Source organism: Pleurodeles waltl, chromosome 2_1 (genome assembly GCF_031143425.1).
Source record: "Pleurodeles waltl isolate 20211129_DDA chromosome 2_1, aPleWal1.hap1.20221129, whole genome shotgun sequence".
Lineage (NCBI taxonomy): Eukaryota > Metazoa > Chordata > Amphibia > Caudata > Salamandridae > Pleurodeles > Pleurodeles waltl.
In genome coordinates, this window is record NC_090438.1 from 586,765,155 (window position 1) to 586,782,388 (window position 17,234).

General features: G+C 43.6%; 1 protein-coding gene across 1 annotated transcript in view; it reads left to right on the top strand.

Moving 5' to 3' along the window:
• BMPER (BMP binding endothelial regulator) overlaps window positions 1-17,234 on the top strand; it is a 387,098-nt gene that overhangs the window by 181,190 nt on the left and 188,674 nt on the right. The window contains exon 6 of the mRNA XM_069215488.1: window positions 2,955-3,037. Within this exon, the coding sequence (XP_069071589.1) occupies window positions 2,955-3,037 (83 nt within the window). The remainder of the gene's footprint in view (window positions 1-2,954; window positions 3,038-17,234) is intronic.

A 17,234-nucleotide genomic window follows, 5' to 3' on the forward strand; every position in this document is an offset into this window, starting at 1 on the left:
TCACAGAGGTCTAGAAGCATAAAAAATTATAAAATTCAAAACAACCAAAAAATGTGATTTCTAATTTCTCTGTGAATTAAGATGTAATGCTGAATCCAGACTTCCATTCTACATGAAGCAGGTTTGTTTCCTGAGAGGATTATGGGGTCCCTCCATCAGAGATTTAGGCCCTCATTACGGGTTTGGAGGTTGGATCAAACTTGCGGGGATGGGACCACGGTCAACCTGACGGCCTCACCCTAGTCGTATTATGATGTACCCACCGGACTGACCGGTGGGAACAGTTCTACGGTATTGGTCTTGGCTCTCTTAAGGGAAGAGACAGTGCGCATTCCAAGGATGCTGGGCGGAGGGGGGCAGTGCAGAGCCCCCCCCTGTATCACCCAGCTCTTCCTTTCTGCCAGTCTTTTCATGGTGGTTAAACTGCCATGAAAAGGCTGGTGGGTAGGAGACTCATGATCAGCATGGCGGGGCTGATCTCAGCTCTGCCATGGCTGACCACAAGTCTGACTGCCGTCAGTCCGTCGGGCAACATGTTCCTGGCAGGGATGGCAGGGACAGCAGGGATGGAGGTCCCCTGGCGGTCCAACGACCAGGGTCATAAAGAGGTGTACGAACCACCCGGAGTGCAGTGGCCAGCCTCGTAATGAGGTCCTAAGACTGTTGTAATTCACTGTGTCCAATAAAATATACTTTACAAAACCTTCATTGCACATTTTGAAAGGATAGAATTAGGACCACTAGAATTGTGAATCAGGAGAGAAAAATGATCTGGGCGGGTTCACTAAATTAAGTGGTAAGCGAAGGCTAATTATGTGGCATAGTGGGCACATTTTGTGATAGTATTACTTAATTATTTTATCATTTCTATATGTGGTAACATTGTTTGGGCAAAGGTTTCACCTCATTAGTGTCAGACCTTCAAATATAACAATAAGCAACTGAAAGGTTAATAGTTAACCTTTACCAAGGGCCTTCTACTGAGTGGTAACATAATTGTGATTAGTTTGAGCTAGAAACCAATTTATTTTTGTGGTAATATTTGCAGATGGTGGATTAAGTGGCAAATGCATAATTATGGGTAAAACACCACAGCTGTAGAATCGCAAAATTCCAGTGGCCCTCGATATAATGAAACTAGTTAGCACATCTATAAGTTGTTTGTTTTTGCTTTACCCCTATTTAAAATGTATTAATAATTTACCCTATGTTTTCATTTGCATTATCATAATAATACAGTCTTTATAGAAACACAAATACTATGTAGTTATGGATGCATAAGGCATTGATATATTGCAAACCTAGCTGAAAGACAGCAGAGCACTGTACACAGTCCAAGTCATAGTCACCGCCAATGCATGGTTGGAGGGATAACTGGTATCTAAGAGTGAAAGTGGACCCTTGTTGCGTCATGATTCTCGTTGAATTACAGACTGTTCTAGATTAGGCAGTGGAGTCGCCAGCATTGCACAGCTGTCTGGTTATTGTCACAGCTGGGTTTTAAAACAAGCCTTTTGTACAGTCCCGTAACAAGCATTGCTCATCTGTCTTGGAAGCAGATTACTGGTCCAGCTAGGCCAGAATTTGAACTTTCATGAGTTGGACCCGATTCACCAAAAATGTATAAATCTACATATACTAGACTCGTGCCTATGGTTTACCTTTGTTTTTTTATTTTTGTGAATTCATAGAATCCTGTCATAGTTTGCTTGCAAATCTACAGTAACTATAGATGTCCATGTCAACTCCTTTCCGTTACATTTTCTCCAATGGATTATCTGTCCCAGTGGCAAAGCCATTGTGTCAAGGGTCCTAGTGCAAGAAAGCAGACGTCTCTACCCCGTAATCTGTTTGAATTGAAAATTACAGCAATAATCAGGGTAGAATCGATCCCCCAGAGATCCAGGCCTCTGCGCCATTGCTCCTTCTGCACCAATAGAAGTTACACGCTGTCTGTCCCGGGGCCATTCCCCTTGAGTACACATGACATGAGAGTGGAAAAGTACGTTCAAAAAGGTTTTCTTCCTCCACAGGGAAAACATTTTTTATCATGAAAAAATATCTTCTCCACCCCAGAACAGCACCTATGCTTGATCCTTGCAGGAGCAAATTTCCAGGGTGGGTAACACCAGAGAAAAGTTTGTGAATCCACCATGTTGATGGATTGTTCTCTGTAGTAAATCAGATCTGAAGATAGAAATAGTTACTGATCTTCATTCTGTGAATCAGGTTCAAGGGATTTCCACCCATCGATCGGGTTTTGTTCATAGAAGTTACACTTTTGGTCAAAAAAACATATAAATAAGGCCCATTGTGTTCATACACATTCACTCACAGTTCCCGAATCTATGGAATTCCCTCTTTGAGATCAGTTGTTAGTTTGTCGATTTAGGAGGCGGAAGTTGAAAGTAGATAAAGATATCAATTACTGTCCTCAATTTTACATGTTTTACCTTTTTACCAGTTGATTACCCCTGATAAACCCCTCTAGGTTTTTGTTGGCGAAATCTGTCTGGGATACAATAATTATTGCACCACTCTGAATTCTGATGGCTGCACAAACTGCCATTTGCACAAGGAGCGCAATTTCCCCCACATCTCAGAATGAAAGGCATGGAAGCTACCATTGGTGCAGCAGGTGAAATGGCACCGGGCCCATAGCCCTCGGGGGCCCATTCAACATGATGATTGCTGTATTTTACTGTTCTAAGAGGAGCCAAAGGGGCCAATTTCCTTGCTTGTACCAGGACCCACAGCACCCTTTCCACGCTATTACATGGAATGTTGGTGCACTGGGACAGACTGATGGCCGGGAGAGCTGTCGTCTGCTGAGGCTGCGGTGTGGCACGAGCCGAGGTCCCTTTAATAAATATACAATGTTGTGCATGTCAGAACAGAAAAACGGATGTTGCTAATGCGGGCTTGCCCCAGTCACTTCTTGCATCTCTTTTCAGGCTGTGTATTTGAAGGCAGACAGTATAAGGAAGGGGAGGACTTCCAGCCCGAAGGGAACAAATGTCTTAAGTGTTCTTGCATTGTAAGTACTTAAAAACTGCTCTTTAAAGTTCCGGCTTCAAAGGCTACACATTGTGTTCATAACAGCTGAAAATGTACACGTGCACCTGAGGAGAGAGGAGGCGCAGGCAAGCTAGGGGCAGGAGGAGTGAGCGGGGGAAGAGGCCGGGCTTTACACAAGAGGGTCTCCTCTCTGACTCTTCCTGCATCCCTCTGATCCCGTGCAGTCAAAGCACACCCTAGAGATTAGAGCACACAGACTGCTTTTTTTTTTTAGCTAACAGTATTGCGGATCGTTTAATCTGCAGCAGATGTTGCAAGTTAACAGAAAACACATCTGTCTGTGTCACACAGACCTTGGTTGAAAGATTAAGGCGAAGCGAACGGGGATCTTAGGCGGTGAGGGAAAGTTGATAGTTTTCCGACCTGGGTAACCATGGCCAAAGCCGTACACCAGGCACATGCCGGCAGCGTAGGCCTCACCCCAAGCCATTTCCCTAAAAGGTGATAGTAACCACACACACAGCTTCTCAGGCTGCGTCCCTGTCGAGCTTGCTCTTGTTACTCGCTTGTGACGCACTTGTGCCCCTGAGGCATGTCTACAGCTTGCCGCGCTGGTCGAAATCACAAAAAATGGTTCATATACAAGCCTAACAGGTGCCCATGATGCCAAGGCAGGGCCGGACTGGCCTTAGCGGGCATCGGCCGTTTTCCCGGTAGGCTGGAAGGGTGGGGGCTTTTTTCCAGTGGTGGGGGCCGGTTTTGCAGTAGTGCAGCAATATCGGTCCCCAGTAACAAAAGAACAAAAGCAGCAATGCTTAGTCCCCTCCGCCCACGTCCCTGGGGCTGGTCTGGCAAAATTGCCATGGCTGCTTTGGGTTCCCAGCCCGGTCCTGTGCCAAGGCAGCGATTTATTGGTGGAAAGACCAAGAAGTGTAACAGTTCGAAGTAGGCCCACTCGCCGCGCGCTGATGTCAGCATCATTATGACTATTTAGGAGTGTCCTTCAAAAGGGGAAAGAGGTTGAAATAAAACGCCTTCTGGCATCGTTGCTGCTTGGCATTACCTATACTAAAATTCTAAAACCGTCAAAGGTACATTTTCTTTGATATAAACAACAATTTCTGGCAGCACAACACAGATTGTATTCAGTATTAAATCATGTTCATCATAATGTTTTAGACCACGAGGGTCAGAAATGCAGGGTGAACATTTTTAAAACAAATTGGAAACTGGTGAAACAGATAGGGCGCCAACGTTGAAACAGAAGAGGCACACTTGCATGCTTCTCTGTGGATACAGACAAAGGAATGCATGAACGTGCGATCCAAAGGAACATTAAGTACGTCGTAAAGAATGAAAATCGAATAGTAGTGGTTACTAATAACCTGACCATTCTGAAATAAATATATAAATACCGAGAACAATTTCAAAGCAAACATGGTATGCAGTTCATAAATTTGTTTGCATCAATAAATTGAGAGAAAACAAACTGAAATACGTCTCACCTTTGGCTTTGCCAATACTTTTTGGCGCTCCTAAACAGTGTGAGGGGAAAATCAAAATGCTTTTTCTTGATATCGTATAGCATCAGTGAAAAAGGGAAGAAAAGAAAGAAACGTGTGACTGCTGCTGAAGGTTGTTGTGTAATTCAGCTGTTGCCAGTATCGTAACACAAAATGATGCTCCCCAACCCCCGCAGAGTGTGGTAAGTGACTCCGAACTGAGGAGTTTTTAAAAGGTGGATGGTGACTCTGATAGATGTTCAAATCGTTATGTCATTCAATTTTCATCAGTGTTCCTCATTAAGCAGTAATTCTGTAACTGAAATAATTCTTGGGTTCTGCTCAGCCCTCCTTCTGGATTATAGGGCCTGGCTTGCTCATACACATACAGCTCCACAATGCCCTTGTGATTGGGATTTTACTATGCAGCTAAATTCAGTAGAACTAAGCCAGATTACTTGATACCATGAAATGACAGACACACACATCTAAGAGTACACATTAGAAAGAACGTCTCTCTTACATCCAGCATAGCAAAGGTATGCTATACAGCTTCCTATCATATTGCTCCCAACCTCACCATCCACCAAAACACAGCATACATAAAAATAATTTCAGAGACATAACTGACATATATCAAAACTTTTCAAAGGTAAGATTATCTCCAATTGACAAGTGAAGGAGCCATGTTACTGTCATAATAGATGCATACGAAACCGGTAAAAGGCTTGTGGCAGACTTTTACCGTGCCAAAATTACACACCCTCAACTCATTTAACATGACAATGCCTCCTATCTAAAGACAGATGAAAAAGCAATGCCTAGAGTATATCATCATGGGAGAACTGAGACTCTTCAAATATGAAAACTCCAAGATAACTAGTAGTGCTTTGAGTCCATGCAAGTGCTCTACACAAATGACAATAACATAAAATAACATAACCTAAGTGACCGCCTATTCTCCAGGGCCCACTTACCTTGGACTGGTCCTCTGATCAGTCCAAGGCCCTTACGGACCCGGCCGTCTTGCCCGAGGCTCCACCTCTTTGTGTTTTCCATTCCGGCCTGTCTGCCCCAGTGTGAGCCCTCTTTGCTGCCCAATTGGTTGCCTTTTGTGCCCGTCTTTTGTACTCATTTTTGCCTCTGTGCCTGTTTTGCCTTTTCTCTTTTGTACTCTTTTTTTGCCTCTATGCCCATTTTGCCTTTGTCTTTTGCACTTATTTGTGCCTCTCTTTTGTGCTTGCTTTGCCCTTTTTGCCTGTTCTGCTCTGCCCAGTATTTGTGCTCCTCCACAACTCCCTTCTATGCTCTTCCTTCTCCCCCTCCCCCTCTCCTCACCTGCTTCTCGCCTTCTCCAGTGTGCCTCTCCCAGTGCCTTGTCCTGCTGCTTTTCTGCCCCTCCCTAGGCCTGCTCCATGCACCCCTCCCCTTCTTGGACCTTTTAATGGCGGCTGCTGCATGACCCTATTGAGCAGGTGTCTAGGCCCCAGCTCCCACTTACTTTGGAAAGGTTGTCTGACCAGTCTAAGGCCCTTCCATGCCTGGCCGTCTCGCCCGAGGCTCTGCCTCTCTGCATTTTCTGTTTGCGCCTGTCTGCACCTGTGCTCTGTGAGCTCCTGCTATGCTGCCCAATCCTTTTGTCTTTGGTGCCGGTGCTTTATACTCGTGTTTGCCTTATTTGCTTTGTGCCCAGTTGTCTTTTTCCTTTTGTACTCGTTTTTACCTCTGTGCCTGTTTTGTCTTTGTGTTTTGTATACATTTTCACCTCTGTGCCTGTTTTGCCTTTGTCTTTTGCACTCATGTTTGCCTCTATGCCCATTTTGCCTTTGTGTCTTTTGCACTTGTTTTCGCCTCTCTCTTTTGTGCTCATTTTTCCCTGCGCAGCTTTTGTGCTCCTCCCCTCCTCCCCCTTCTACACTCTTCCAACATCCCTCCTCATCCTCCCCATACCTGCTTCTCTGCCCGCCTTCTCCCATGTGCCTCTCCCACTGCCTTCTCCTGCTGCTTTCCTTCTCTTCCCTAGCCAGGCCCCCACACTCCTCTACTCCTAGAACCTTCTTAATGGCTGGCATTGTGCGACTGTGCCGCTGGCACTTGATAGGCAAGCCCATCTGCACCCGTCCATGTCAGGACCCTGCCCAGTGCCACGGGCCCTTGTATGTCCAACTAGCACCTCTACTTCCCTGATGCCTTGATAGCGCTCAATATCGGATGTAGCAACCACCTCTGCCCCTGCATCGCACCGGTCCCTTCTCATGCGCTCACTGCAGATTCACCTGCAGCTTTCCCTCACACCACCGACTCCACACACCTCACACCTTATCGCCTGCATGCTTCGCAACCCCCAAATCTGCGACCTCATAAACATCCTCCTCCTTACTGAGACTTGCCTGGCCCTGTCTTCAATCCCCACCATCTCCATGGCTATCCCCCTGGATACAAGATTATCCACCACAATAGCCTCACAAGCTAGGAGGAGGCCTCACAATCATCTACAAGCACACCGTCACCTGCAATACCTCTCGGATGAAACTACTCCACTCATGGAACACCCACACTTCCAACTACAGATCAGCCACTCTGCAACCATATCAGGCACCCACTCCTACTGACTACCAGTACCCAGTACCTCTTTCAGTAGCCTCCTCAATGATTTCATCACCCCATCACCATCAGATCCAATGACTTTCAAGGGCCCAGTACCTCTTTCAGTAGTCTCCTCACCAACGACTTCCTCCAACATTGTACTCACACATCTTGTGCAGTGCCTGACACATGCTGCTGGACAAATATTCAACCCTATCTTCATGCCCAGCAACAAAATCAGTTTCGCAGCTCCCCCACCCCAAAGTACCCAAACCGACTCTCTAAGTCAGCCACAACTGGAGCAACTTAATAGAATCAGACTGGACCCATGCTCTCAGATCGAGCCATCCAACCCTCACTGGCAACCTACAGAAATACCTACCCACATTCGACAACTGGATCTCAGACTGCACCAACAACCGTGCCTCTTCAAAAAGAATCCCACACATTAGAACTCGTGCTCAAGCATGATGGTACACCAAGGACCTCAGAATCTTCAAATGCCACCGCAAGCAGCTGGAAAGAAGATGGAGGACCAGCCGAGACAACACCTCTAGAGACACCTACAAATCTGCCCTCAGAAGGTATCACACACAGATCAAAGAAGCCAGGAAAGCAACCCTTGTGAGCAGACTTGAATCCTGCTCCAACACAGCAATAAAAACTCTTCAACATCATAAGGGAGTTCACCTACCCTATGGCTGCCACCAACACTATCACCCCCATCACAGACCATCTTTGACAACCTTTCAGACTTCTTCCACAACAAAATCCTTAAGCTCCACTCCAACTTTACACTCCAACCCACCATTGAGGACATCACCACACAATCTCCCATGCCACCTGGAGCACCCGTCTCCTAAAAAGCTGGAGGCCATTCACCACAGAGGACACCAGAATCATGCAGACTATCCATTCAGGATCATCCTCAGAACTCTGCCTTAACTACACATACAACCAGGGAAACACACTGATCAGTACCAACCTCACTACTACCATCAACTCACCAGATACTTCCTGGACAGATGGAAACATGCTAAGGTCATTGCTCTGCTGAAGCAACCCTCGGCCTATCACAAACATCTTAGCAATTGCAGGCCTATCTTATTCCTACCCTTCCCAGCTGAAGTCCCGGAGATAGAGATCAACAAGCAGCTCTCTGCCCATACTGAAGAGCACGATCTCCTGGAATTCACTCAATCAGGATTCCATATCAGCCACAGCACAGAAACCACCCTCTTAGCAGCAACAGATGAGATCCGCGTAGGCATGGACAGATGAGAAACAGCTGCACTCATTTTGCTTGACCTCTCAGCAGCATTCAATACAATCTCCCACTGCACCCTCATCACCAGACTTCAGGAGCCAGGAGTCCAAGGACTCATCCTCAGTTTGATTTCCTCCCTCCTCTTCAGAGGACACAATGCGTCTGACTCTCCACTTTCACCTCCAAACCCAAGAAGCTTATCTGCGGAGTCCCCTGGTGCTCCTCCCTCAGCCCGACCCGGTTCAACGTTTACATGGCACCTCTCTCCCACATCATAAAAAACAATGAACTCATCATTGTCTCCTACACCAATGACACTCAGCGCTCATCCTTCCCCTCACTGAAAAGAAGAACATTCACAGGAACAATTTTACTGCTTGCAAGCCTGACAAAGCAAACTGGATGAACGGAACTGGAGAACTGCCTCAAACTCAACACGAATAAAACAGAAGTCCTTATCTTTGGAAGTAAGAACTCCCCCGGGACTCCTCCTGGTGGCCACCCACCTTGGGTCCTACACCCACCCCCAAAGAACATACGAGGAACCTCAGCATTTTCCTTGATGACAAGCTCTTGATAAGCAGAGAAGTCAACGCTGAGATATAATTCTGCTGCCACATCCTCAGCGTGATCTGCAAAATCTTCACCTCTCATTCCACTCACTTTCCTTTTCTTAAACTTTGTGAATGTATGAATTGATATATTTTAACATTAGTATATTTAAGCCATAAGGTTGAAAGCAAACACTACACTAAAATTATTGTAAATGGCATCTTGTGGGACTATTTCTTGGTATTATCAAACCTTCAGTTTCAACAGGGGTGCTGGCCATTTTATTCAGAAGGTAAATCTCTGAGGGTGTGTGTGTTTCTGGAAGGAGTTTAAGAGAAGCAATGAATTGGGTCAGTACCTAGACAGAAGGCAGAGAAGAGGAACAGTTACATATGTGACGTTATGCTACAGAGATTTGCGTAGCACCGTATTGCTGTTAGCGTGGCCTATTTGGGTAGTTTCATCCCTTGGTCTTGAAAATTCTGTCATAGCCTGGAGCCTGTTTTCTGATTATTTCATCAGTACTGTTGGTGCAAATTATTCTGAAAATTTCATGTATTGTTTCTATGTTATGAATGTTTAGCGTGAGTAGCTGGATGTCTTTAACAATTTAGGTATTGGAAGAGTGGTATGCACACTGCCTCACCTGGAGTGTATTTCTGAGGTAATGAGAGTATGGCATCTTGTAACGGTCAGAATGTGCCATTAAGCTAGACTGGGTGAGGGATGGTGGGGATGTGTTCGGTCAGTGCGGTATGTGCTGTCTTGAAGTTCCATATTGTTTTATGGAGAGTGAAGTTTTGACAACTTGCCAAAATTCCCATTATATGGTGCGCCTGAATTTCATTGCCTATATTCGCACTATTTTTACTACGTATTCTATGGGGGATTGTGACTGTGTATTATTGTAGTCGACACTATTGTAAACTCAGTGAAAGCCGATTATTTGAAATATCTGAGCTGTGTTGGACGTGTGGTCAGTGTTCTTTCTAAGTTGTCCAGATTGTGTAAATGTATGATAGCTGGTTAGTGCCTTTGCAATAGGCTGACATTTCTCACATGATTTACTTTGAAGAGTGCGAGGAATATACTTCCGGATAAAAAGGTGATTTGCATGGAGTGCAAACAGTTTCAAGATTCAAGTGCTTTTGCGGCCAGGACTTAGCTGATTGTTTTTATGTCTGGGACTTTGCTTAATGGTCTCATTCTTCTTTTATCTCGGAGGTAGCTCCCAGAGCAGGTCATTAAAGTCAAACACTTCAGAGATGCATGTGTACAAAGCAGTTAGTGCATTTGCTTGTAAGGGCATTCCAACGCACACGACTTTGATGTGTATTTGTGCCATATTTATTCAGTGTATTTTAGTGCATGCTTTTTTAACGCTTTATGCGAATTATCAAACTTCACATTGTAGTTAAGTTTAAGACATTTTGAAACCGCTGGATCAAATAATAAATAAATAACGACGGTTCACTTACCTTGGGAGCTGTGTTTAGCCGATTGAAAGAAAGTAGGTTAGTGAAATATTTTAATGCAAATATAGGTGTCAGTGCTGTTTTAATCTGCTATGTGTACAATTGAGGTGAAACCCTTGACCTCACATAGGTACTCACTCTATTTCCTTTTTGACTTTTGAAAGATATTAAGCGAATCACCTCCAAAATCACCTTTTCAATTCATAATGTCCCTATTTGTTATGTCCTTCACCTATCTGTGGTATCTCTCTTTCATTGTTTTCCTATCACTGCCTGGGATTGTACCTTCCTGTTGTGTTGTTAAGATACTCCCTGACAGAGTTGAAACCCTTGAGCCCTGGGATGGCCTACAATTTAAACCCAATTGGAGAATTCTGCTGGGTAGTACCATGTTCGGTAAAGGAACAGGCAAATAGGACGCTTTCTCTTATTTGCCTATGGAATACCTTCTTGTAAGCAAGGGGAGGGCCCACTGGGAAAGCTGAACTGATGCAGTATAACACTAGGGTCCATGTGACCCCTGTAAGCCGCCGAACTGTGCTCATGGTCTGAAAGGTTTTAGATTTTGTTTGGTTTAATGCTAAACTACTAGAGGCCTCCTTGTTATAAAATTACAACTTTGCACATCTTTTATGTTTTCGGTACATTTGTCTCAAGCATTAAAATGTTTCAAATGCTACTCATTTACTTGGCAGGAATCATTTGCTCATCCTACTTGGTTAAATAAACAAAGGCAACACATTTATTTTCTTTCGGTGGTGATAGTGCAACAGGATATAATTGAACTCTGTAGGCACCCAGCACCTGTATGACCCATGGCAATTATAATCCAAAATCAAGCCCACCTTAAAGCTACTTCTAAACCTAAACAGGTAAAAGGAATAGAAGAGGCTCCTATGCCCTGGTTAATAAAGAAAACTGTAAGCCCTTCTTGCTTTTGGGCTCTCTTACATATAGGCAAGTGGACTTGAAATATGGTTGTTACCTTCTGTTTAATGTTTTAGCTTTCATATTATCAAACTTTTCGCTCTACCAGCTTCTCATTTGATGCTAAGATACTCTTCTCTTTTCATTAAAATGAAGGCTTAATTACTCTTTTTTGCTTTGTTGACGGGCTCTTCATCTTAGATTGCACGTCATTTCAGGTTGCCTACATGCTCAGTCTAGTGCTCTGAAGTGATCCAACAGCTGCTTGATGGACTTCAGAAATTCCTAAATATGGAAATATGGCATACTCTATGTAATCAGTTGTTAAATGTAAATATTTGCAAGAAGGTGAGTGAGAGCAAAATCAAGCCAATGACTCACGTGACCTGATTTGAGCAAGGTGCCCCATCTACATCTTTCCATAGGGGCATGTGCAGAATTCCATCAACAGCCCATCATGTATAGAATGACCAGCGCCGTAAAAGAAGTGTGTTGTAGTATACAGCCTAAGAATGTCACAGTTCAAGTTTGCTTAGGCTCTGGAGGACATGAATATCAGATTACTCTTCTCTTGAAAGGCATTTACCAGTTGTATTGACTGCTGTGCAAATGGATCTGGCCAGAAACCTTCACCATGCAAAAGTGAATGCGGACTCTGCAACAAAGCACACCCAACGGGTTTAACTTACAAACTACCACTTCTTGCATGTCTGTAAACAACGTGAAAAGGCTGATGAACAGAGTAGTAAAAGACAGAGTTTTAGGGTACAGTGGGTCCATGCTGCCCCTGGCTCCCTGGGCTCCAGTATCACTTCCTATGCTTCACTAATGGTAGTTACGCCCCTGGAGGTGTGTTTAATATTGCAACACAAGTCAATTGTGACCACTCTGTATGCTTTTGCTCCAAAAATGAACAGCCATTGGCAAAGCCAACAGGTCTGGCTGGCTTTAGCAGTCAGCTTATCAGCTTTGTTAATGCTTGTTTTGGTTTGTCATTTTTTTGTAAACCTTTATTGCTGTGGAAGCTGCTGGACCTCGTCAATCTTAAAAAAAATAAACAATGACTAAAAGCAAAAGATTCTTTGGTTGCAAAAAGCACCCTTTGTCATAGTAGGCCCTGGTGTGGAAAGGAACTACTTGTATGAGGATGCACTCTTTGTGACAGCGTCATTCAGACTGAAGTTAGCCTGGGCCTCAAGTGTATCAGCCAACTGCCCTACTCAAGAAAACTGTGAATTACACCATAACAGACTAATAGAAGGAGAGGGCTGACTGAAGGCCTTTGTAAGTATATTCTACATATAATTTAGTCCATTCAAATGGTCCTGGCTAACACCAGCCCTACAAGGAATGCTAAATGTGAACCTAGATCACATAATTTTTTCAATCATGTGCTTCGTATCTGAAATGTTATCAATGCTCTTTTTCATATTGATGAAAAGTACTGATTGCTGTTATAAGGGAGTAATGTTTTTATGGAGACATTATATATTCTTTAATAAATAGTGCATAATACATGTGTGAGGTATAATGTTTTTTTTTTCACTTAGTTTTACTGGTTTACCAGTAGTTCATGTTGATGAGCCTTTAGTACGAAACTAGCTATCCGTAGTTTGCTTTTGCATGTAATATTACTGGTTTACTGCTGGAACAATTTGCTGTTTCTTTCATAAGCCACAAATTAAGAAAATACTTATCAGTAGTTTGCTTTTCCAATTATTATTACTGATTTACTGGTGGTAAAAGTTGCAGTTCCTTCAGTATGCCACGAATAAAAAATGCACGATTTTCAGTGCTATGGAATGGAGGTACGGCTTGCTTATGACTCACGATGCGTTCCTCTGAGCTGAGGTGACCATCTGCAGCCTTTGACTACATATCAGCCCTATTTCCAGAAAATGAATAAATAAAGCAGATGAACTACTGCAATGTATGTACTAGAATGAGATGAAAAATATAGGCCCTCATAACGAGACTGGCGGTCATCAAACCTCCAGCCTCGCCATGGCGCTTTTACTGCTGCGGACCCGGCGGTAAAGACAACCACATCACAAGTTGTGGTGTTTGGCAGAAGCCAAACCTCCACAATGCAGCCTGGCCTGTCTGTGCGATTGCACTGACACGGCCGGAGGTGAGCACCTCCAACCCGGTGGCAGGCCTCAGCCTGCCAGTCGGATTACAAGCCTGCAGAATGCCAGGCTTTCTGTGACAGTCACCCTGCCACGAAAATCCTGGCGGTAACGCACCCGGCAACAGGAATCCCCATTCCTGTCACCTGCACACACATGCCCACATGTCCCCACACCTCCATGCACCCCCTCACCTGTGCACACCCTTACAAACCCTCAAACCCCACCACACACTTTCAAACACCCCCCAGCTGTATACATCCATCCAAACACCCACATCCACACTCACAATGACATACACACACCCCCACTTACACATTCGCACCTCCCTCCGCTAACACTCACACCTCCTCCCCTCCCCCTCCACCACATTTATACACTCACACACTTCCCCATTTACTCAAACATGCACACACACCCACAAACACCCCTCACCTCCCATATCCACAAACATTCACACCCCCACCCACCCCCTACATGCATGCATACATTCACACACTCCCCCCTCCGCATACGTACACTTGCACACATGCACCCCCACTCACTCGCAGACTTGTACACATGCACCCACATTCACACACATACTTGCACCCAACACTTACCCCCTCCCCCCTTTTGTACAATCACTTACCTTCTCCGTCGAGGAGGTCATCAGGCAGGGGATGGGTCCTGGTGGCCTTGCACCGCCAGCACCACCACGCCAAGAGGTTTTTAGGGTTCAGGGTAGTGTAGCATTAACGGGTAAATTGGGGTTTCTTCAGTTCAGGAAGGGATAGCCTAAAAGGGTATTAAAGGCTCTTTAGGGTTCAGGGAAGGGTGGCAAGAAGGGCAAAATCAAGAGTTTTATGACCCAGGCAAGGATAACGATAAGGTATAGTAATGGATTTAAAGTGTAGTGGAAATGAAAGGGTAGTATTAAAAAATAGTGGTTTTTTTAGGATTCAAGGAAAGGTGGTGTAAAAGGGTGGTAATGGAGATACAGGCTTTAGGTAGGGGTGGCATTAAGGGGTTTGGGGGGTTCAGGGAAGATGCCTAAATGGGTTGTTAGGGGCATATAACATTTAAGGGAGAGTATTGTTAAGGGGTGATGATAAAGAACACAACATTATTACCACAACAGTTTCACCTCAACTTTCTAAAAGTAGACTTTGTTGCATACATTTTATTTGTGGTGCCAGCATAATTCTGAGAGTTCTGTGTCCAAAACAGGAAATTTGACACATAAAACCAAGAGCGCACAATTTCCTGATCTCCTGGGTATGCCTAAAAAAGAAACACTATTGACCCACTAAAGATGAAAGTAGTCACAATTAAGAAACTTTTGTGGAAGCTTAAAGCTATTAAATAGAATCACATCTCCACACACCAAAGAAGAAACTACTAACAAGCTCACAGATTACACCATCCAATTTCCCTTACAACTTATAGAAGACAACAAACCAACCTAATTTACTATTGACAAAACATCAATATAACTGAAGCATCAAATGTCACATGAAGACAACCTACTACAATACTAAAACGGTCTAACTATCAAAAAAGGAAGTTATGAAAACATTTCCTCCTTATGCTGGTGTCCCTTTTACACACTACCAGAGCAGACATTACATCACTAACTACTTTGAGGTGTTTTGCCATTATGCATTGTGTTATCCCATTGAATCTGTTAGAAGAGGTACCCATTTTGAAAATGTGGTGTCCACATGCCATGCTTGTTTGGTTCCCAATGGAGATACTCTGGTAACAATAATAGCACTCTGTCTGTAAGTGGTGTCTTCACTGACTGCTTTTTAACTGCCATCAAAAACACATGCAGAGCCACCTTATTTTTACCATGCTAGTTGAGGACCTGCCCTTCAACTAGCATGTCTTCCTGTTCATGGCACCCTAGCCTCAGGTAGCTCTTCTGGGTTCGTAGGGTTTACTTACAGGCAGGTGGACTTCTATCTGGGCCATCTTGAGAATTACTAACAATTAGGATATTAGTCAGAGGATGTTTGGGTGATTTTAGAGAAGAGGACATAGGTAGAAGCTTGTTGAGAAGTCACAGGGGGATTTAGAACTACTACTATAGTAGGAGAAATGAGCACGGGCCACACAGGTGCATGCAGCTTTAAAGAAAGAAAAAGGGGAAGCCCGTGCTGTAGAAATGAAGATTAGCTGAAGTTGTACATTAATGTAGCATATGCAGATTTCCTTAGTGGTGCTCTTGGAAAGAAATTCCACCTTCACATTAAGCACTCAAGCTAGGCCTTAGCTGTAATGGTCTGTGTGCATTTCTGTGCTTCACTGCCTTATAGTAATACATATTCTTCATATCTCATTACGAAGATGTATGGCTTTAGGCTCATCATTAAATCCATTGAATGCAGTAGAACACAAACAAATTACATTATCCACATAATAAAGAACAAATGCACATTTTATTTTTATTATTTATTAACTCCACTATTTACTCATTGGTGCTTGACATGGCTGCCCTGCAGCTTATGTCATGTATGACACCTTCTCCTAATTTTGACTTTTTAGCGAATGGAACTGTGCAATCTAAGAGTTATAATTTAGCTTTTACCATTTTTAACAATAAGCATACACTACAAAAAGGTTAAATAATTTTGGCCAAAATATCAGGACTGACTAAAGCTGTTTTACAGGACATGGTGCCTCTGGATGCATGTGCTAAGTAGAGCTGATAACAATTGTATAGCACACTATAAAAATGTTTCTCCAGCAAATGCTCAGTTCATTGTATGTATGTTTATATGTATATGATATTTCTATAGCACAAACCTAGACAAAAGGCAGTAGAGCACTACACATGGTCAAAGATAAGCATAAACACAACAAGTAAGAAAAGTTGCACCTGGTTGAGTATGGTTAATGCGTTGTGATGTGGTGTTCTCTAAAGCTGTGAATCTTCAACTCCTTCCCAAGTTGAAGCAGTGCTAGGGTACTCCTGATGGGTACAAGGATGTTATTCCAGTTCCCGAGTGCATGGATGGAGACCTTCTGTTATGTTTTTCCTTTTTTACATTTTTCTTTCTGCAGTCTGATGGGGAACTGGATGCAGGTATGCCAGTATCCACCAGAGCTGATAAGCTTGTCTGCAAGATAAGCAGGGTTGCTGGTCATGATAGCTTTGTAAAGGATGCTGCTAGTTTTGAAGATGGTATGGGTCTACAAGGGGTACCAATGTAATTCTATCTTAATGAGGATGATGTGATTATATTTCTTCAAGTTATGGATCGACTGCCACAGTATTCTGACACACTTCCTCATGACAAAAAGTAAAATTACTCCTTATCATTGAAGGTCAAAAGGACCCTGGGTAACAATTATATGGTCTACAAACCATGAATCCAGCCTTTTAGTTACAGCCCATTCAGCGCATGCTGCAATCTCTAGTATAGTTATTTTAAAATCACTAAATACTAGGGCTTGGCATAATGTATGTTGGCTATGACACCAAAATTTTGATCTTCAACGCAAGGGGAATTAAATAAATCATCTTTATGACAAATAATGTTTGAAGTTTGGAAAAAGTTGTTGCCGATAACCTTGCCTTAGTAAAATATAGCAGTATAGTGTGAATTGCATCAATGATCATATCAAGATCCTTCTCCTATATGCAAAGCTGAAAAGGTTTCCTCAACATAGCAGAGTGGTTAAGGGGAACTCTAAAACATTCTAATTGACCCTGAATGCACTGTCAAACAACCTCAGTTTCCTAGTGTTCATTTAAAAAGGCAGTTTTACATCCAATATTTGACTTTCTCTA